The 22677-nt window shown below is 40.5% G+C and overlaps 3 gene segments (V, D, J or C); all 3 read right to left on the bottom strand.

The window, feature by feature from the left end:
* Positions 1 to 884: 884 nt before the first annotated feature.
* Positions 885 to 6349, bottom strand: LOC119901635. The segment is given in 3 exon segments: positions 885 to 938; positions 5711 to 6006; positions 6102 to 6349. Coding segments are annotated over 3 exon segments (393 nt in total).
* Positions 6350 to 18086: 11737 nt separating this feature from the next.
* LOC119902812 lies at positions 18087 to 18730 on the bottom strand. The segment is given in 2 exon segments: positions 18087 to 18593; positions 18682 to 18730. Coding segments are annotated over 2 exon segments (423 nt in total).
* A 1224-nt stretch (positions 18731 to 19954) lies between these two features.
* LOC119901634 lies at positions 19955 to 22153 on the bottom strand. The segment is given in 3 exon segments: positions 19955 to 19972; positions 21579 to 21874; positions 22098 to 22153. Coding segments are annotated over 3 exon segments (354 nt in total).
* Positions 22154 to 22677: the final 524 nt, after the last annotated feature.

Below are 22677 nucleotides of genomic sequence, written 5' to 3'. Positions count from 1 at the left end.
AAAGTGGTATTTTTTATTTAATTTAACAGGGACAGTTCACATTAATCAACACCGTAGTTAGACTTCAATGTAAATGTACATCAGAACAATGTTTCAACAAGTACTGCAAGAAAAATACATTAAAAGTATCATGCATAACTACATTACAAAAGTGATTAAAGTACGTGTCATGGGGCTACCCCATGCCTTCATTTAAGCCAGCGGTAGCATTGGTCTTAGCATGCTGAGCTAACCTTCGCTAACATTAGCATAGGACTTTTAGCATTAGCATTACCTTTAGCATATGGGCTAGCATCAATGGACACATGGCTTGTCATTTCATGTCATTTCATTTCAGTTCATTTAAGTACTAGTCAGAAGAGTTGAAATCATGATTGGATAAATACAACACATACACAGTTCATTTCAAGTCATTTATTTTAGCTTACTGGATTTACCCAAGGTCATCCAAATGTTTGTATGTTTCATTCACCTGTTCTCATCCTCAAGCAGGGATCTGGGTTCAAGTTTTTTGCATTTTCTCTTTAATGACTGTTTTAGCTTCAGATTTACTTGCAGAACTTGTATATCAACTGACTTTGATTTAAGTGCTTGTTTTGCCAGAATATCAGCGTCTTCATTTCCTTCTACCCCTACATGGGCAGGAACCCAAACAAAGCGACAGTCCAGCCCTTATGATATAATCTACATAGAGAGCTATGAATACTAAATACCAGATCCAGCCTACAGGACTTAACAGATTTAATACTGGTGAGCGCTGCCCAGCTATCTGATGCAATGACCACCTTGCTTTCCTTATTTTCTTCTATCCACTGTAATGCCATCAAAATGGCCATAAGCTCAACTGTATATACTGACAGATGATCTGGTTCTCTTTTTAATGCCTAGTTTGTATGCTGGGATGTATATGGCAGCTCCTGTCCGTCCAGTCTCTGGATCTTTAGAGCCATCAGTAAAGACCATGTGGTTATCTCTATATGCTGCTCTATGTAACTTTCTGCTATTCTTCCCGTGTGTTTGCTTGGGTTTCTTTTTGATTATTTGCTGTACATGCAGGTCAATGGATGGATTTACAAAAAACCACGGAGGAAGATCTGGATATGGGACTACTGGGATATATTTTATACTGCACAGGCCAAGACTTTCTGCTTTCGCATTTCCCACCCATCCAAAACTGAAACAGCTACTTTTATTGTGTTCCCAACATTCTTCTAGGCTGGCTTTAGCGCGGGGTGAGAGCTACAGTGTCCCTGAAGATTAGCCCAGTATGTTAGCATAATTCTTGTTCTTCTTATTCTTAGTGGCTGTTCCCCCAATTCCACTTGCATGGCAGCCACTGGACAGGTCTTAAATGCTCCACTGCATGTCCTTAACGCTTGTGCCTGTTCCACATCTAGTTTTTTAAGATGCCATTCTGCTCCTGACATATATGCTATACATCCAAAATCTAGTGTAGATCTCATCAAGGTCTGATATATTTTAAGCAATGATGTTGTAGTGGCCCCCCAGTCCCTTCCTGACAGACATCTTAAAAGGTTATTGATTTTTTTGCATTTGTCTTTGACCTTATCGGTGTGCTGTTTCCAGGTCAACTTTTCATCAAACAACACTCCAAACAGTCTGATAACTTTTACTTTTTCAAGGGTTTGATCATATATTTTTAAGGACACTTCTTTATGTCTCCTGGAAAAACATATCACTTGTGTCTTTGCACCCGACACCTTAAAACCCCAGTTATTTGCCCACTGTCCACCTCCACAATTGCTGCCTGTAATTTTTTCTGAATAAATTTCAAATTCCGTCCTCTTATTCATAGGGTGCCATCTAAATCATCAGTTGTTGTGCTCTTCTGTATATTGACACCTGGGTTCATGGCAAGAGTGTTGTCTCTGCACTTTCTGGCCTCGACTAATAAATTATCTGAACTGTGTACTTGAACTAATGTTTCTGCCAACATTTCTACCTTCTCCACATTACTGATTGCTGTTTTATTGCCACTTATTAAGACTGGCATTATATAACTCCTTCTGATTCCACTCATTTTTCTAACCATTCCCCAAATATCAGCCAGTGATGTCTCTCTTCCAGTCTTATTGCAGTAATCCCTCCAGTATTCACGTTTTGTTGCTCTTATAGTCTTCCGGACTATGGCCTGTGATCTTTTGTAATTAATGTCTCTAGTGAACGATGTTTTTTTAACTGCCTAAATGCCTTGTTTCTTCTTTTAATAGCTTTGCTACAATTTACATCCCACCATGGTCCATTCTTTTTCACTCTGCTCCCTGTACTTCTTGGTATCGTTTCCTCTGCTGCATTTATAATGACTCCCACCAACTTTTTATTACATTGGTCCCCATCTGATAAATCTTCTCTGATTAAACTCTCACACTTATTTTTACATAATTTTTGAAATGTGTCCCAATCTGCTCCATCTAGTTTCCACCTTTTTATTCTTGAGTTTTCCTCATCATGTATCTCTACTCCGATCTTAACTATTATCGGGTAGTGATCACTACCTCCTGATGATGTATTTAACACCTCCCATGTGGTAATGCCTGCTACTCCCTGATATACTAATGTTAAGTCAATTGCACTTTCTGTATTTTGAACACTGTATCTGGTGCCACTTCATCATTCATGCAAACTAATCCCTTATCCACAATTAATTCCTCTATGATTAATCCATTAGTATCTGTCTTTTTCCCCACAGTGTACTATGTGCATTAAAATCACCGCACCAGACCACTTTATCCCGTGTTTGCCCACCCACAGTATTCAATGTGTCTAAATTTAATCTATTGCAAGGGTTATAATAATTAATTATTGTTAGTTCAGCTTTTGACTACTATTGCTTCATGCTCTTTTCCTACACTCATCAAACTAAACCTTGTCCCATTTAGCACAAACGTTGCTACCCCACCACCTTTTCCATTCACCCAATCATTCCTAATTGCTGTGTAACCCTGAATTACAAAGTCCCATTGTGGTTTTAGCCATGTTTCCTGTATGCATGTAATATTGGGTTTATCTTGGAGGTTTGAGATAAAATGCTTAAATTCCTGTCCATTAGCAATTAGACTTCTTGAATTCCATTGCAGTATAGTTAGGATCATGAAGATCCACCACCCCATGACAGTGCTTGTGAGGTTGGTGTTCCTCCACTTAATTGTTCCTCAACCTCCTCCCACACTAACCCCTTGATTCCCAAGTACTTTTCTGCTGCTTCAACTATTATTTAGATTTTTCTGTTTTCTTCTCTGTTTGCACAGAGCAATTTACCACTTCGACCATAAACAAAACAACCTCATTTTTTCTTTTTTACATTCTGCACTAGCTTGTTTATTGTTTGGTCTGTCTGGTTGCCAACCTACTCTGTTGGTTGCTTCAGCGTATATTATCCCTTCTGATGTTTTAATTCTCTGTATTTCTACAGCTCTCTTACTAGCCTCGCATCCCCTGTAGGCCGAGCTGTGTTCTCCTCCACAGTTACAGCATTTTAGCTTAGCTCCATTTACGCATTTCCCGTACTCATGTTCACCACCGCATCTTCCACACCTTGGTTTGCCCTTACATACAGCTGCTACATGTCCATATTTTTGACACTTAAAGCACCTCAGAGGTGGGGGAACATAATGTTTGACATCGTAGCACTGTATAACCTATATATACTTTAGATGGTAGACTTTCCTCATCAAAAACAATCATAACAGACAAGCTGTCACATCTTTCACCATTACGTGTTGTTTTCAAGCGTTTTGCCTCGGCTACCCGTGCTCCTTCCACATTTTCCTTGACTTGTTCTACTGACAAGTAACCCTTCATTCCATAACATATCGCACTATCTTCAATTTTGTTAAGCAGAACAGCCTTCCTTTGCTGATCAGTGTCCCTGCAAAAAACCATCAGTGCTCCATTTCTCATTACTCGTGCACTTTTCACATTGCCAACCAACTTGTTTATAGCTTTTGTTAAATGAACCGGGTTCCACTCGTCGAATGAGGCTCCCTCCTGAATCATTTTAATCATTACTTTGTACTCTTCGTTTCTACCTTCTGTTGAAGCTAGATGTTGCTCATTATCGGTTTCCTCTGAGTGAGAACTCTCATTTTGCTTACTCTTTTTCCACCGTTTTCGTTTGCTATTTCCCTTTTCCACAATTTTCCATTTTCCATTTCTGCCGCCGCCTGTTTCCATTCCTAATTCACTTCCTGATCCGTCACTTCCCTCTGCCATCTTCTGTCCATTCACAGTCCGGTCGTCCAAACAGGAAGTGATGGAGTGTGGAGTAATTTACAGTGTGAGCCAGTACAGAGGTACTGGAGTACCTTAAGTTGCTGTTTTGAGAAGCTTTGTTCAGCATGTAACATTTCATTTCTGGTTTTATAGTTGATATATTGTGTATTGATGTAGCCAGAAATATTCTGGACTGTTGAGGTAACATATTGGTGTTTAATAGATTTCCAATTAACTTTGGTTTGTCTTGTAGGAGGGGCTTCTGGTATAAAGGAAGGAGGCAGAGGCTCCTCTCAGCAGAACAGCTTTGGCCTGGAAGGGCACATGTGCTAGAGCCCAATAGTCAGGCCCTGAAAAAGGTTTTTTTTGTGTGTTGTTTAATAGCAGTTTGTAATGATAATTTTAATAGTTTGTACTTAGTTTCCTCGTTGTTTTTGTTATTTAATTTTTGATATATTTTTGCAATAATTCACCCTTGCACTACTGCACTTTCCACGTGTCTGGTGAAGAAATAAATTGAAGCACCAGATGAAGAACTCCTGAGTCCATGTCTCCTCCTTCCAGCATGGTGCTAAACATTACAGTACGTATAAAAAACAACAATTTAGGGTGTCTGAAATCGTATTTCAAGATTCTTGAATATAAGGCATACCCTCTGCTATACTTCTGCTTTATGAATTGTTAAGTCGGGGAGGGGCTAGCCCATGTAACACCTTAAAGACAAGGCAAGCATCTGCAATTTTTTAAAGCTATCCAAACTGAATAATTTAGTTATATATATTATTGAACACATCTTTGTTACTGCCATCTGGTTAATGCTTGCATTTCAGATATTATACTGTATTGTTGGTTTGGACATCACTGCTGGGTGGATTGACATTTAATGCAATTGTAGCCTATTGGAATATAAGATTATTCCCTTCAGCTGAAGGGGCAAAAATCAAATTTCTAGACTCACTCAGTTGTAGGAAGGTCTGGAACACCAGAACTTCACATGAATTAAACCAGCTGCCATGATTTCTGGATTTTATGATGGGATCTATAATCCAATATTGTCGGCAAAATAATGGAACCTGATGTTGTGTATTAAAAATAATTTGATCTGAGAGGACCTAGGATTGAACCCTGTGGTACACCACAAGAAATCACATCCTGACAGAAAAACTGAGAAACTTCTTTTATAAAGATGAGAACAAAAGCAATGAAAACCTGAGTCTGATGCCAACCAGTTTATAGACATGCTTCATTCAAACTGTGAACATGCTTTTCTCCAATACTGGAGTACAACAGTACATACAGTATATTGACAGTAATACATAAATTTGTTCAAGTTGAAATAAATCCAGACTGCATCATCACACTGAAGTTTAACAGTGTGTGACTCCCTCTAGTGGACGTTGTGGAGTATTCTGTTGTCTTTGCTCCAAAGGTTTTTGTACAGAGTTTTGGTGTTTCCTGTCACTGTGGGCCTCACAGCACAGTAGTACACAGCAGAGTCTGTCACTGCAGCAGAGGAGATCTGCAGATCGACTCGATTCCTCTCCTCATTCAGGTTAGCGGTCAGTTGAGGGTGTGGAGGTTTTGCTTCCACCACTGAAGGCTCTTTTGCATCAGTGATCAGGAGAAGGAACTGAGGAGCTGATCCAGGATCCTGTCGATACCACTGGAGATTCTCGGCTTTAACTGAATAGCTACAGGACAGAGTAACACTACGGCCCTCTGATGAGAACACTTCAGCTCTGCTGGCAGTAATATCATCTTCCAAGGTGTTACCTAGTGAGGGAAACAACATGTTAGATTCAGAGTTCTGTTCCAAAGGCAGACATCCATCATTTAAAACCAGCACTCACTGTCAGAAACACACGTACCTACGAGAGCTGAAAAGAACAAAAGTGCAGCGAGTTTCTCCATGTTGACAGAGGAGAAATGCTGGAACTGAATGTTCAGTATGAACACGTTCTGTCAGTTGTGTTTGGTCTGATGTTCACAGCTGGAATCAAAGAGTTCTCTGCCATGAAGCAGCTCTGCAGTCAGTAGGAGGAGACTCATATTTCACAGTAGTTTCATTTCTGAAGCTCTTCATCACAGCTGGGTCTCATTCTAAATCTGCTAATGCCTCTTAATTCTGTTTTTGTTCATAAAATGGCAATAAATATTTGAACATCATGATTTTATGTTGTTTGCACTTTAATAGTTTTGTCTTTTGGATATAAATTGAAGGCGTTTTAAAGCTGAAACAATTTTGAGATTCAACCTCTTGGAAACTAACACCTACTTCCAGGAAAAAAAGGCCTAAAATAACATACCTAAAATAAATCAGTAATAACTCCTCAACCATCACGCCTAGCTGCATAATTCTGGTCTCCTTTGAGGCCAGAAACTAAGGGATATGGAGAAACTGTAAATGAACCATTTGGTGATGGTGCAGTGGATAAGACTATGCCTTTGGTGTGAGAGACCCGGGTTCAATCCCCCACTGTGACACATTCACCAATGTGTCCCTGAGCAAGACACTTAACCCCTAGTTGCTCCAGAGGCTCTGACATGTGTAGCAATAGTAAGTCGCTTTGAATAAAAGCCTCAGCTTAAATATAAATGTACTGGGAGTTTTCTTCAAAACACTATTTCTGTCCATACAACCATGTTCCAAAAAATATAAAGCTTCCAAAACATTGAAATATTGATTAAAAACAGTGAATATTGATCAACATTCCTGTGACCTAAAGCACTCCCATGCTTTACAGGCATACAAGTTGATAACAGAACCTCCTACAGGGCTGTAGGTGGGCTCGTTCTCTTCGTATTGAAGAGACGAACTGATGGTACACTGGATGTCTGTGTAGCTCATACGGGCCAGTAGAGGCCGATAATGACCATCTGTTCCAAAGCAACTCTTCTTCTCTCCTTCATTTTGATGAGAAAAGAAACCTAAAGAAGCGGCACGGTGGTATAGTGGTTAGCGCTGTCGCCTCACAGCAAGAAGGTTGCAGGCTCGAACCCGGCCCCGGCCTTTCTGTGTAGAGATGTTCTCCCCGTGTCTGCGTGGATTCTCTCCAGGTGCTCCGGCTTCCTCCCACCGTCCAAAGACATGCAGGCTAGGTTGATTGGTGACCCTATATTGTCCTTAGGTGTGAGTGTGACTGGTTGTTTGTCTATGTGTGGCCCCGTGATGGATCGGCGACCTGTCCAGGGTGTACCCTGCCTAAAGAGCTCACTGATTGTGCAATACCAAGATGGCGGGCTCTATTGACACAGAAAACAGCTGTTTTTGGACTGAATCCAGGGAAAAGACAAAAGTATGTCAGCGTTGTAACTGTAAGCACATATTGCTGCGTTTGTTATTAGTCGGCTCTGAGTTTTGTGAGTTGATTGATAGGAGTTATACAGCTGATCAGAGCTGGAGCTCAGCTTTCTTTAGAGTGGTCGTAGTAGGATGAGATGAGATGAACTGCAGCCCTGTACAGTGATTACAGAGCAATTTATGTTGTGATATAAGTTCATTTAGATGCGTGGTTGGTTAGGTGTGGATAAAAATGGTCTGTTTGAGATGTAGCTGAGCCTCCTAGCTTCAAGGAGGTGTGTGGCATGCATATGAAGACAAGACAATGTGATCATCCGTGACTTCCCATTTGCAGTTTGAGGCGAAAATCGATCGGTCAGTGCTTAAGTCAACCCGACTGTATATTTTAAAACATCACGTATTAACTTTTGATATTTCACCAGGTGACAATTTAAAACATCATAAAAACATATTCATGGTACCATGGCTGTTGCTACGAGACATCCTGTCCCTACAAAACCAGAGTGAGAGCTGTGTTTGTACACTCAGCAGGTGGGTGTTGGGCTGGCTGGTTTGTCCCTTGTCGCAGATTATGTTTGTAACTTTCATGAACAAAATCTGAAGGAGCATCCGGGGGGAGGAGGGTGTTCGGTTTGGGGGCCTGAGCATTTTTTCTCTGCTATTTGCAGATGATGTGGCTCTGTTGGCTTCATCACACTGTGACCTCCAACATGAACTGGGACGAGTTGCATTGAATGTGAAGTGGTCAGCACCTCCATGTCTGAAGTCATGGTTCTCTGCTGGAAAACGCCGGATGGCTCCTTGTTGGGTGGGAGAGAGTTGTTGCTCCAAGTGACGGACTTCAAGTATCTTGTGGTCTTGTTCACCGGTGACGGTAAAATGAAGCATGACATCGACAGGCAGATTGGTGCGGCGTCAGCAGTCATGCAGGCGTTGTACCAGACCTGTTAGGAGTGTGGTTTTGTGTTCATGTCTTTCCTGTTTAAGTCCGTTTTTGGTTCTGAGTTTCTCTCTGTAGCCTTGTTTATTTTTATTCAGGCACATGTTCTAGTTTACTTAGTATCTGGTTTCATGGTTTTGGGTTTTGTATTTCTGTGGTTCATTATTTGATCATGTTTAAGTCTTTTGTTCATTCTCATGTTTAAGTTTTCTTAGTATCTGTCTGGCCTCTTATCTTCTGGAGTTCTTAGTCTTGCATTTTACTTCTTAGCCTCAGTTCTTAGTCCAGTGCCTTTTGTTCTTAGTTGTGTGCTTTAGTTCATGTTTAGTGTCATTCCTGGTCTGTGTACTTCTGTGTTTTATTATTTTGATCTGTGTCTTAGTACTTAGTCTTATGTCTCCATGTTCTAGTATAGTCCTGTCTCCTGTTTGGTCCTGTCTCTGTCCATGCCCTGATTTTGCAGTCTTTCCATGTTTTGTGTTTTACTTTGGTAGATCTTTCCTTGTGTGTTCCTGTGTACTTTACTTCCTGTTTTATTTTGTAATCTTCTGTGCCTGGTGTTCTTGTCTAGCTTTGTTCCTGTTGTTGGTTAGTGTATTGTCTTGATTATTAGTTTGTTACCTCTGCCTTTTTTCTTTATGGATCTGTGTATTGTTGTGTTTATAGTCATTTCGGTTTATTCTGTTCTGTATTACTTTCTTGCCTGGTTAGCTTGCTGTTTCACTGTGTGTCTGCTGTGCCTGATTAGCTCCTCATGTCTTTCACCTGTGCACTCCCGCCCTGCTCGTTTACTTGTGTATTTAAGACCTCAGTTTTGTTCAGTCTTTGTCACGTCCTTTGTCTGTGTTGCGTGTTCTGTCCCGTCCCTGCGCTTTGAATTATGTTGTTGGATTGTACTTTGTTCTTTGTTCTCGGACTCTTCCCTTTGGATTATGTTTTGTTTGGCGTTACCTTTTGTTTGAACATTTGCCGCTGTGCTCCCAGCGTAAGCCTGCTTAGTTTTGGGTGCATTTGGGTCTGCACCTCAGCTCTCTGCTCCTGCACTCAGCTGCCCATGACAAGACCGTTGTGGTGAAGAGGAAGCTGAGCCTGAAGGCAAACCTTGTGTATGGAATTGTTTCATATTATAGGGACTGTGGTCTCTGTTGGACATGTTGAAGGTCAGATCTGACACATTATTAATTTTAGTTTCAGTATACATTTATTTGTTGTAATGGAAAAATGGGCTTGTGTTTGAAGCCTCCTGCAGGTGGTTTCTCTCTGATGTGGATTTGCTGCTCCTGTGAATCCTCCCCCAGTGTTTCATTAGCAGCTGGAACCACAGTGACTCTGATAAAACAGGAATTAGCAGAATCCATCTGATATGAAGCTGTGGTTTGAATACCACTTCCCTCCTCTTTGAAGAGTAAGTAGTCAGATATCTGGGTTCAGGTTTTTGTACAGCCTCTTCTACACTTTGTATCACTGTGTTTCTAGAGCACAGTAGTAGAGAGCTGTGTCTGCCAGGGTTAGATCTCTGATGGTCAGTGTAGTTGATGTTGCTGATGTTTCAGATCCATGTCGTTCATCAGGAATATATTGTCTACCACTCCATGATTTTGCTCCTTTCCAGAGTATAAACTGAGGTGCCTGAAGGTCAGAATGATGTTTGTACCAGTAAAGGGCAGGACTGCTATAAGTTGTCTGATAGTTACATGTGAGTGTGACAGATTGTCCTTCTCTTTCACTGACTTCCTCTCGTACAGGAGAGATTGTGTCTCCAGCTATTAGTCCTGGAAAAAGTAGAGCAAATTAAGCCATTAGACTAACATTGTTCATGAGGCTGAGAGGAGAAGACAGTGGAAAATGGCAGCTGTACAGTGTTACTCTGTGGACACAAACAGCTCAGCTGTTTCCATAAATCTTTAGAAAAGAATAAAAAGATGTTGTGCTTTCTATCTTACCAAAGAAAAGAGCAGCAAGAATAATCCCCAGCCAATGTTCCATCTCTACAACAAGGTTTAAATCAACAGGAGAAACTAGCTGATGTTCAACATTCAGTCTGAGAATTGTTCTCTTCACAGCAGCAGTTATTATTGACAGAATGGTTGAACACAGTGCAGAAGTAGTGCACCGCCTACTTGATAATGTGGCTCAGCTTGGATTAACAGCAGCTACAGTGTCATCTAGTGGCCAATCAGAATCAGACCACAGAAGAAGAAAAGATGCCACTGAAACTTCAAACTAGTCCAGCAGCATAATCCAGTTGTCAGCTGATGATCTGTTTGTTCAGCATTTTCCAAACTCAACATAGTTAAAGACTCTACTTCTGTGCTGCGTTATCACCTCCCCACATCTCTGAAGTTGTGGATTTACAGCAGCAATTAACAAAGTGATGCTACAAACTGTTGAGTCACCTTTCAAGCTTACAGGTGGAGAGGATTTGATAGTGAAACGAGACATTTTCACTGGAATATTCCTTCAGACTAACAAAACCCACATCTGGATGCTGAGATCAGGTCTAGTTTCTGAGTACAGTCCAGTATCACATACAGAGTCTCACTGGGTTTTACATCCAGCAGCATCAGTGAAGACTCCCCATACTGTCCTGCCTTAACATGGAGGAAAACTGATGGAAACCTCAGGACAGGAAGTTCAGGGAGATTTGTATTTGTATTGTCTTTATTCTTCAAGTGGCAAATAAGTTGGTGTGTTAACAACATCAGGTACTCAAATGAATATAAATGTAAACAAAATTTTATCTACGTAGTTTACATCACTCTCCTTATCATCATCATCATCAGTGTGTCAGAGATATAAACACTCTAAATCATTTTTTTAATGTTTATGTCAAATTTTTCTTAGTTTTTATTATCAGTGCAATGAATCCAGACTGTATGATAAACTGAAGTTTAACATTGTGTGACTCCCTCTAGTGGACGTTGTGGAGTATTCTGTTGTCTTTGCTCCAAAGGTTTTTGTACAGAGTTTTGGTGTTTCCTGTCACTGTGGGCTGCAGAGCACAGTAGTACACAGCAGAGTCAGTCAGCTGAAGCTTCTGGATCTTCAGAGGAACTGATCTTGAGGTGGAATCCAGTGTGGATGAAAATCTCTCCTTGTACTCGTCCTCTGTTTTCCCCTCGCCGATCTTAAAGCGTCTCAGTATAAATGTGGGGCTGTTGTTTCCATCCTGTTTGTACCAGAAGAGATAATTATTTGTTGAACTGCTGTTATATAGACAGCCAAGTGTTACTGGCTCTCCTTCAGCAGCAGTCACGTCTCCTTCTGGTTGCAGCACGTTGTCTTTTTGTGCTCTGCATTCTGTAAAACAGCAAGTATAAAGAAGGCTGTGATCTCTCTGTTTAGTCTTCATCAACACTAAGTTGGTGGATTAGAAGGAGGAGCCTGATCACAGTGACGAGGCTCATTCACAGCCCTGTGTTATTCCCCGACTGACAACTTTACACTCAACACATTTTCCTCACTCTCTCCTTTCCTAGTGTGACAATTAGGATCAATTAGTGAATGTTTTTAATATGGTATCAGCATCATATTAAAGGCCTGTCAGTTTGCCAGCCTGTCCACAGCTTCTCCAGATAAAGGGCTAAAATATGAAGCATGTTCAGAACACATAAGGATCTCCAAACCAGCTCGGTGGTGTCGACCATTTCAAACAGGATATTCCACTGAGAGCGAATGGTTAAGAGCTGCTACCACCAGTTTACCACAGTGAAAGTAGAGGCTTCAGCAAACACTCCCTCACTCCCACAATGGGGCAGTCACGTCCTTTCTAGACTCTTCCAAGGGCTGATTTAGGTGCTTCGATCTCTGGAGCTGCCGCATTACTGACAGTGAAAGCAGAGATGTTTGTGTTAATTATGGTTGGACATCTCCCCCTCTAACAATTAAGGCAGTCTGTGCAAACATGGAGCTTATTCTGTCTCCAAACACTGGTGTGAAACTGGTCATGACTCAGGCTTTGGAGTGAAACATTAAGGTGTTTGTCCATCCTTGTCTGGATGTGAAAGTGCAGTGGGACTCTGGCCGACGTTACATACCAGCTTATTATTACAAGGCATCAAACTTACAGTCCATAATTTATTGTCAGATGTATTTGAACTTTTTCTTTAGTGAGTCTTCTGGAATAAAGAATCGAGTCAAGATGTCTAAGAATTTTATTCTTTACAAAGGCTCAAACAAACATACAGAGGTGCAACCAGTAAAGTATTTCCTTTCCCTCAGTTCTGGTTTATATAGCATAGAGCATATCTGCCCTAAATGGTAGGTTTTGTCTCTTTTATTTGATTTCGCAGGAAACATATTTCAACCCATTTATCAAATTGTCCCATAGATGTTTTATCTTTCTCAGTCGTAAATTTTATAACTGGCAGAAGGATTTTAAGAGCTGTTTCCCACTCAGTTCTCACTTTACTCCAACATATCCCTATTTAATCTGTAGTTATTTGTTTCTCTACGTACCTGTACCTTCAGCTCTGGAAATGAATCTTATGCTGCCGTTCAGTGGTGGACAGTAATTACGTACATTTACTGAAGTACTGTACTTATGTACAAATGATTATATTCTGTTCATGCCACTTTTTGTGTCTCCACCAAACTCAGACAGAGAGATTGTTCTTTTTTCTTCACTACAACAGCTTTTGTTACATTACAAAGTAAGCATTTTACTACATATGAAGAGTTTATAAAATATGTTTTGTAATTAATTTAATTACCCAACAGTTTATTCAAGCACAGCTGAAACAATTAGTTGGTTGAAAATCATCTATCGTTCCAGCTTCACAAATTAATTATTTAAAAAATTTTGATGTAGTGTTAATAATATTGAGGTTTGGATTGACATGACCTGACCAATCGTTCACAAATGGTTAAACATGGCAACGACATGTCAGATCCAGTCCTTGTTACAAAAAGTGTTCCACAAGGCTCAGTTTTGGGACCCTCGCTTTTCCTAGTTTACATTAATAATGTTTGTGATGTTTAAATTCTGTAAGGATCATCTGTATGCAGATGACACAGTTCTGTACTCCTGTGCCCCCACAGCAGAGTTTGCCTTTTCAAATGTGCAGGCAGATTTTTATACCCTGCAATATGCTCTGTCAGATTTGAAGTTGCTTCTAAATTCCCACAAAACTAAAATTATGATTTTTGCCACTGGGCGAACAAAGGTACCACCCCTCTCCATCACGACCCTGTATGGAGTCTGTATCCAGTCTGTTGATAATTACAAATATCTGGGAATCTGGTTTTACAAAAAAACCTAAATTTTAAATACCATGTTAATTATCTTGCAAAGAAATTAAAATTCACGTTGACTTTTCTGTATATGTGAAAGTCATGCTTTTCAATGGCTTCACAAAAACACTTAGTTGCTGGCCTTTTTCTGCCACAGATTGATTATAGGGACACTACCTACAGGTTTGCCTCTCTGTCCACCTTGTCCAAACTTGACCCCCTTTATCACTCAGCTCTCAGATATGTCACTAACTCTAGTTTCAGGATACATCATTGTATATTGGACAGACTGGAAAGATGGTCATCCCTTCACTTGCAAAGATATGTTAGGTAGACTTCCAAATTATTTAAACAGGACATTTTTAACTTTACAAAGCAGTCATGAGCTCAGGTCACATAATGGGCTACAGTTCAAAGTGCCTGCTATCAGAACCATGGCAGGTACTCAAAGTATAAAAGGGGGCACATGGAACAAGGATTTAAATAGGGCTGTTCTCAAAATATTGATACGGAAATATATCGTTATGTATTCCTTGCTGATATGCGTATACTGATGCTCCTGTATTGATACATCAGCAAATGGTATGACACAGTTTTGAAAAAGAAACACAGGGAATACCCAGCTCGTGCTTTAAACACTGTGGGCTGTTGATGGTGTTGCTGGGGATGTTGCTGCTGATACTACTGGTGGTGATCTGTGACTATCGATATTATAACAAACTTAGGAGACATTAGCTGATTAAACAAAATATGTGACCGTGACAAGATGTAAAGATTGCTGACAGTATTTGGAACTGGCTCACAGTGACTGACCTGCTGTAGTGCTGCAGCCGCTGCCAAGGCTGACTGCTACGATAAAATAAGAGGGAGATGGTCACAGAGACTGCTGCACACCAAAAGCTGCAGGTAGAGGAAATAAGATACCAGGTTCAAAACTGTGTGGGAAATAATCGGAGGAGGATACAGTACTGGGAGAAAGGACGAGGTCAGCCAAGGCAGGGTTAAGAGTGAGACAAATCTATAGACAGGTGTGTGCGTGTGTCTATAGGCAATATTTTGATAATGATATATTTCACTGTGACATTTGGAATTCTTTATTACATTTATTTAATCTTGCTTTAGCATATAAAAAGCATTCAAAATATATTTTCATGTCTGCCATCTCCTTTTACATGTTGCTACAGTGGGGGAAATAAGTATTTGACCCCTTGCTGATTTTGCAGGTTTGCCCACTTACAAAGAATGCAACGATCTATAATTTTAATCATATGTACATTCTAACAGTGAAAGACAGAATCCCAAAGAAAATTCCAGAAAATCACATCATATGAATTTATTAAAATTGATAACCATCTGATGAGGAAAAACAAGTATTTGACCCCCTGGACAAACAGCATGTTAATATTTTGTAGAAAAGCCAGCACAGATATCAAACGGTTTTTATAGTTGGTGACAAGGTTTGTGCACATTTCGGCAGGGATGTTGGCCCACTCCTCCCTGCAGACAGCCTCCAATTCATTCAGGTTCCGAGGTTGTCGCCTGGCAACTCGAATTTTAAGCTCCCTCCAAAGATTTTCAATTGGATTCAGGTCTGGAGACTGGCTAGGCCACTCCAGAACCTTGATGTGCTTCTTCTTCAGCCACTCTTTTGTTGCTTTGGCGGTGTGCTTAGGGTCGTTGTCGTGCGGAAACACCCATCCTCGACCCATCTTCAGCTCTCTCACTGAGGGAAGGAGATGTTGGTCCAGAATTCCACGATACATGGCCCCGTCCATCCTCCCCTCAATACGATGGAGTTGTCCCGTCCCCTTGGCTGAAAAGCACCCCCAAAGCATGATGTTGCCACCACCATGCTTGACGGTGGGGATGGTGTTCTTTGGGTTGTACTCGGTGTTCTTTGCCCTCCAAACACGACGAGTTGAGGTGAGGCCAAAAAGTTCTATTTTGGTCTCATCTGACCACATCACCTTCTTCCAGGCCTCTTCTGAGTCGTCCAGGTGGTGAATGGCGAACTTCATGCGGGCCTGTACATGTTTCTTCTTGAGCAGGGGGACCTTGCGTGCGCTGCAGGATTTCAATCCATGACGGCGTAGTGTGTTACCAACCGTTTCTTTTGTAACTGTGGTCCCAGCTGCCTTCAGTTGATTCATCAGTTCCCCCCTTGTGGTTTTGGGATGATTCCTCACCGTTCGCATGATCAGGGACACCCCACGAGGCGAGATCTTGTGTGCAGGCCCAGACCGAGGGAGGTTGGCGGTGGTGTGGTGCTTCTTCCATTTCCTGATAACTGCACCGACAGTTGATCTTTTCTCTCCAAGTTGCTTTCCAATTCTCTTGTAGCCCATCCCAGCCTTGTGCAGATCAACAATCTTGTCCCTGATGTCCGTAGAAAGCTCTTTGGTCTTGCCCATGGTGGTGATGTTGGATGCTGGTTGTTTGGGTGTTGACAGGTGTCTTTTATACAGGTAACGAGGTGAGGCAGGTGTATTTGATGTAGATAATTGGTTGGGATTGGGGCTGTGTCTTAAAGAAAGACTAACTGGCTTGTAGGAGCCAGAATACTTGCTGTTTGGTAGGGGGTCATATACTTGTTTTTCCTCATCAGATGGTTATCAATTTTTATAAATTCATATGATGTGATTTTTGGAATTTTCTTTGGGATTCTGTCTTTCACTGTTAGAATGTACATATGATTAAAATTGTAGATTGTTGCATTCTTTGTAAGTGGGCAAACCTGCAAAATCAGCAAGGGGTCAAATACTTATTTCCCCCACTGTACATCCCGAACTCCCATTACCCATAAACGTGAATAAAAACAATTAAAAAAAAAACAAATAAAGGAACAATTACTTAAATAACTGACAATGAAAATAATAATAATTTGAAAACCTTTCAAAACAATTGTTATATTTGATTCTATTCTGACTTTCCACTGGTTGTCCTTTGTTCGTGGCATCCATCTATCGCTCACTTTCACTATCTCTCTTTCACTATCTCTGTCTTTCACTATCTGTCTTTCACTGTCTATTTTGCTATCTCTCTCTTTTAGTATCTCTGTCTTTCACTGTCTATCTTTCACTCTCTTTCACGGTCTATTTTTCACTCTCTTTGTCTTTCACTATCTCTCTATTTCACTATCTCTTTCACTATCTCTGTCTTTCATTATCTCTTTTACTATCTCGTTCACTATTTCTTTCATTATGTCTTTCACTATATCTTTCAATCTCTATTTCTTTACTATCTTTTCTGTATCTCTTCACTATCTCTTTCAGTATCTCTATTTTTAACTATTTCTCCTTCACTACCTTTCACTGGCTCTGTCTTTCACTATGTCTATCTTTAACTAATTCTGTCTTTCACTATCTCTTCAGTATCTCTTTCTCTATCTCTTTCACTATTTCTCGTTCACTGTTTCTTTATCTCTTCACTATCTCTGACTTTCACTATCTCTCGTTCATTATCTTTCACTGTTTCTGTCTTTCACCATGTCTATCTTTCACTATCTCTGTCTTTCATTATCTCTTCAGTATCTCTCTTTCACTTGCTCTATCTTCACTATGTCTCTTTCTCTATCTCTTTCACTGGCTCTTTCTTTCACTATGTCTATCTTTAACTATATCTGTCTTTCACCATCTCTTCAGTATCTCTTTCATTGTTTCTGTCTTTCACTATCTCTCTTTCACTCTTTCACTATTTCTTTCCCTGTCTGTGTCTTTCACTATCTCTCGTTCATTATCTTTCACTGTTTCTGTCTTTCACTATCTCTTTCAATATCTCTGTGTTTCACTGTCTTTTTCACTGGCTCTGTCTTTCACTATCTCTCTTTCACTCTCTTTCACTATTTCTTTCCCTGTCTCTGTCTTTCACTATCTCTCGTTCATTATCTTTCACTGGCTCTGTATTTCACTATCTCTCGCCCAAAGCCTTAAAGCCAACCAACCCCGTGACATTACAGGTTATAGTACTGCACAATGGTGGCGCCCTTTCAGTGAAAGATATGACAGTTCCTTCTTTTCTTTTGTCTTTTATACGTTTACATTTGTCATGTTTCTTGTATAATTGTTGATCGTAGTGGAAATCCATTGTGTAAATGATGTAAACTTGATTGACTGCTTCATTTCCCTTTAAGGTCTCAATGCCATCATTGTTCCAAACAAGTACCGTTTTACTTGTGCTCTCCTGCTTTCGAGCAGGGACTTGTAGGTGGGAATTAAACGGACATTATGGTGAGAGGTGCAAATGGGGGTTTAGTATTACAGTCTACATATTGCTTCAAACCCAGGCAGCACAGCTTAAAGCTTGCAATGGTTACAGTCACCAAGCATTTCAATTGTCTGTGAAAACAATCTGCTGGAGTAGTATTGGAGAAAATACTATGAACATATTCAAGTTCTGTTATTTGTTTATTGTGTTTTATCTGTAGCGCTTCATTTAATGTTGCTTCTATCACCACTAAAACAAATCCTGACTATATCATAAACCACTGAAGTTTAACAGTGTGTGACTCCCTCTAGTGGACGTTGTGGAGTATTCTGTTGTCTTTGCTCCAAAGGTTTTTGTACAGAGTTTTGGTGTTTCCTGTCACTGTGGGCTGCAGAGCACAGTAGTACACAGCAGAGTCAGTCAGCTGAAGCTTCTGGATCTTCAGAGGAACTGACTTATCCTTGATTGTAGCATTAAATCTGTCTTTCGTGAACTCTGCATCAAAATCTGTTGTTTTTGAGTAACTTTTCAGCATGTACTTAGGAGACTCATTTACTTGTTTGTACCAGAACAAAGTTGGACTTGCTCTACTCGTCTCAAAAGTACAGCCAAGTGTAACTGTGTCTCCTTCAGCAGCAATGACATCTCCTGCTGGCTGGGTCACTCTGTCTTCTCCTTTACACTCTGGGGAAGAAGAGAACATGCAGAGGAAGAGATGGATCAATAAAGATGATTGATTAAAGGAGAACAATCAGTAGGTTTAAAGAGTTACCTAGCCAGAGAGTCAGAATCAGGATGTTTCTCAGCCAGTGGTTCATGTCTGCAGTGAGAGGGGAGGAGAGAGAGGAAGAACATTGATACTCTGATGGATCTGGGCCTTCACATCATTGGCCCTTCCTCTTCATCATCTGTTGAGGAACTCTCAACATTTACATCTCATTTACATCTCAGCTGTTTAGCTGATGCTCTTATCCAGAGCAGCTCATAATGAGGAGCTTTAACATGTGAACTTTCTGTTACAACAAAGTCTTTTCACCCTGGAATAGTTAAATAGATTCATCAACATGGGTCTGTAATTATTTTAGTTTGTCTCATCATCAGAAATAGCCTCAATTAAACACCATGATCTGGATTAACTGTGTTTTATTAATAACAGGAGTAATATTGTTACTTGTCATTAGATTGTGTTGTCAGTGTCCACTTGGTGTCACTGTTGTTCAGTAAAAGGAGGAGCTGCAGTGAGTAAATCTTCAGAGGAGCTGTCAGGTTTTTGTATAGACTTCTGGTGTTTCCTGTCACTGTGGGCCTCACAGCACAGTAGTACACAGCAGAGTCTGTCACTGCAGCAGAGGAGATCTGCAGATCCAGATGGGTTTTATCATCACTCACTTTAGCAGACCATCCAGGGACTGGATCATTTCCTACTGCTCCTGAAGCAGAGTGTGAGATGAGGAGCCCTGGTGGTTTTCCTGGATATTGTCGATACCAGAAGAAATAATCTCCAACATTTGCTTTTTTAGAGTATTTGTAGGACAGAGTAACAGAGCTGTCTTCTAAAGCGAACTCTTCATTCTTGACTGGAGTGAGTTCTTCACAGCTGACACCTGAAGGAAGAGATAACTCTGTAACTTTACAATCTAAAGGTTTCTATCAGTGAAGCTCTCTTAATGTTGATGATCTCACCTACCTCTTATTGTGAGCAGAAACAAAGTCACAAACACACTGAAGTTCACTGACAGCATCTTAAAGAGAAAGAGAATCTGTCTGTGAAAGTTTGTGTCTTTTCTGTCCTTGAGTCCCAGTTTTGCTCCTCCCTTAATTCCTCCCTCCTTCCTTCACAACTCTGACAAATAGTGAGTTTGTCTCTGCTGTGGTGCTGTTATTCACTAAATGACATCATTTCCATCAGGTAACAAGTAGCTGATAAGGTAACACTGATTGACTCTTTGCAGAACATGTGAAGGTCCTGACTGAGGTCAGTCTTTACACAGACGATATACTACTGTTACTAGTATCTACTTCTGATTCTGTACCTGTCTGTTGCCTTATGATCTATTTCCTACCTGGTTAAAATAACACATTTGCACATATATTTTCTGAACTTTTATCTTCTGTTGTTTGAAGTTATTGCTGAAGATTTTAGTATCTAAATTAATGTTTCAATCAACTTTTGCTACAGATTCTTTAAATATGTCATTCATTTAATTTCGTCCAGCATGTGTCTGGTCCAACTCATAACCGTGGCCACACATTAGATTTAGTCTTTACTCTTCATCTGAGTATAGATTCTATTGTCTTGTTTCTCCTCACCTTTGTATCCATGCTGCCTAAGACTAAATTGCATGTCTGTTGTAAGAAGTCAAAAGGTCCTTCATATACAAATAGCAAACAATTGAAAGCTGCAAGAGCCAACTACTTCAGTAACCTCCTCACCAGTAACCAGAATAATCCTAGATTCCAGTTTAAAACCATTAGACAGACTCATCAACTCTGCTCCCCCTGCCTTACCAGCCTCTTCAAATGCTGACTGTCAACGGTTTTATTATCTTTTAAGTAGAAAATCACTGACATTAGGTCTAACACCTACTACCACTGTTGTTGCTGATATTTCTTATTATCCTGCCTGTCCTGAACTGCTCAGCAATTTTCAGCTAATTTCTTTTCCTGAGCTCATCGATACTGTCTCTCACATGCTTTCCTCTTCAAGCCCTCTTGATATCTTAGCCACATCCCTCCTAACGAAGGTTATAGTGGACATCGGCCTTTGCTTACCTCACGTTATTAATTGTTCCCTTTCTTCCTGCCGCATCCCTAATTATTTTAAGCAAGCTAGCATTCAGCCTTTATTTAAAAAGCATAACTTGATTAATCGCTTCCACAGAACTATAGACCCATTTCTAAGCTTGCTTTCATATCCTAAGTTCTTGATGGTGCTAACTCAACTCTTAGCTGTGTTAGACTGGGCTTCACAAACTTCACATTACAGAAACCGCCCTCATTATGGTTACATACGATTTATTGATGCCGATGCTGGGGAGTCACATGTTTTATTGTTGCTCAACCTTAGTAATTTGCTTAACACTATTGATCAAATAATTGAATTTCCTGTCTCCATTGGTACTTATGTTTCATCTTACCCTCTGCTGAAGTGTGGGGTGGCTCAGGGATCTATTCTTGGTCCCATTTTGTTTTCCTTTTATATGCTTCCATTAGGAAACATTATCAGTTATTATAAAAGAGTCTCTCATAACTGCTACGCTGATGATACACATGTTTACTTGTCCTTTTAGCCAGATAACATTAGCTGTCAATGTAATGGAGTTCTTGTTTGTTATTGCGAAATGGATGACTTGTTACTTTCTGCAGCTCAACTCAAACAAGACAGAAATAATAATATTTGGCCCTGATCACCTAGTAAGCAAACAACAACCGTTTATTGGTCCACTGACAACCAATTGAAAATCTCCAGCCAGAAATCTAGTTGTAACATTTAATCCTGCTACTTCCACCTTAGAAATATTACCAAAATAAAATGAGCTATGTCCTTTATCTTTTCACACCTGGACTATTGCAGTGCACTGTGTGTGACTCCCTCTGGTGGACGTTGTGAAGTATTCTGTTGTCTTTGCTCCAAAGGTTTTTGTACAGAGTTTTGGTGTTTCCTGTCACTGTGGGCTGCAGAGCACAGTAGTACACAGCAGAGTCTGTCACTTTAGCTGAGATGATCTGCAGATTCACACGCTTGTCTGTTTTGTTAATGTGAGCTGAGAAAACAGAACCAGGTGGATGAATCGTTCCTCCCTCTGTGATGGAGAGCAGGAACTCTGGTCTGGATCTCTGGTATTGTCGGTACCACTGGATATTGGTGATGAAACCCTCATATTTACAGGTCAGGTTGATGTTTCCTCCCTCTGCAACATGTTCTTCAGGACTTTCTGGCGTTATGCTGTTCATGGAACCCAGGGCTGCAAAATGAGTCATTCATGTCAGTTAGTCTGCAAGAGATTCTAACATCAAGAGACTCAACGGAGGTTCTTGACTTTCTGGATTCATTCAATAAACCAAATGTCTGTTTCTATCATGGAAGTTGTTCCCTTCCACAGAGAAACCTCTAGTTCTGAAATGTAGACCAAATATCTGGTTAATCCAGCAGGTTAATGAGCCTTTCATCTGTGTTCCAACACTCACCTATGAAGTGAGAGCAAAGTAAAAAGAGGTAAAGCAACATGTCTTTGGAGTTGTTAAAGCCAGACAGACAGCAGATGAGCAATGTTCTTCCACTGCAGTAGAATGAAGAAACTAAACAGCCTCTCTGCTGCACAGCCCTTCTCCTCAACATCAAGCTGATTGTGCTTTTAGTTCCTCAAACATTTCTGCTCTGGAGACGCAAAGAATCTCATTGGTTGAGTTGGACTTCAGTGGGCGGGGCCAGAGAATCCCCTTTTTAGAGATTGGCTGTCTACCAAAGTTCAGTTCAGCCAGTGAGATTATTTGTGCATCCAGAGCAGCTCTGCCTCAGAGAAATGTTTCCTGAATGTCCACTTTCAGTTCTTCACACCATTGTGAGACCGAGGCAGGTCCCACTAGAAGGAAGCCTACCTGAAGACCTGCTCTCTATTCTGGGAACATGGAGGACATTTCATTAGGGACGTCCTGATCAGGTTCTTTTGTCCCCTGTTCTAATCAGAGTCATTTAAAATTAAGCATCTGTCCAAACAGAGTCCCTATCTGAAACTTGTCCAAAATAACAGAGCAACAGGTTAACACA

The sequence above is a fragment of the Micropterus salmoides genome, unplaced genomic scaffold, assembly GCF_014851395.1.
Source record: "Micropterus salmoides isolate LMB-PRFRI ecotype aquatic unplaced genomic scaffold, ASM1485139v1 Ms_hic_scaffold_14, whole genome shotgun sequence".
Classification (NCBI taxonomy): Eukaryota; Metazoa; Chordata; class Actinopteri; order Centrarchiformes; family Centrarchidae; genus Micropterus; species Micropterus salmoides.
This window is presented reverse-complemented; position numbering and strand designations above follow the sequence as displayed.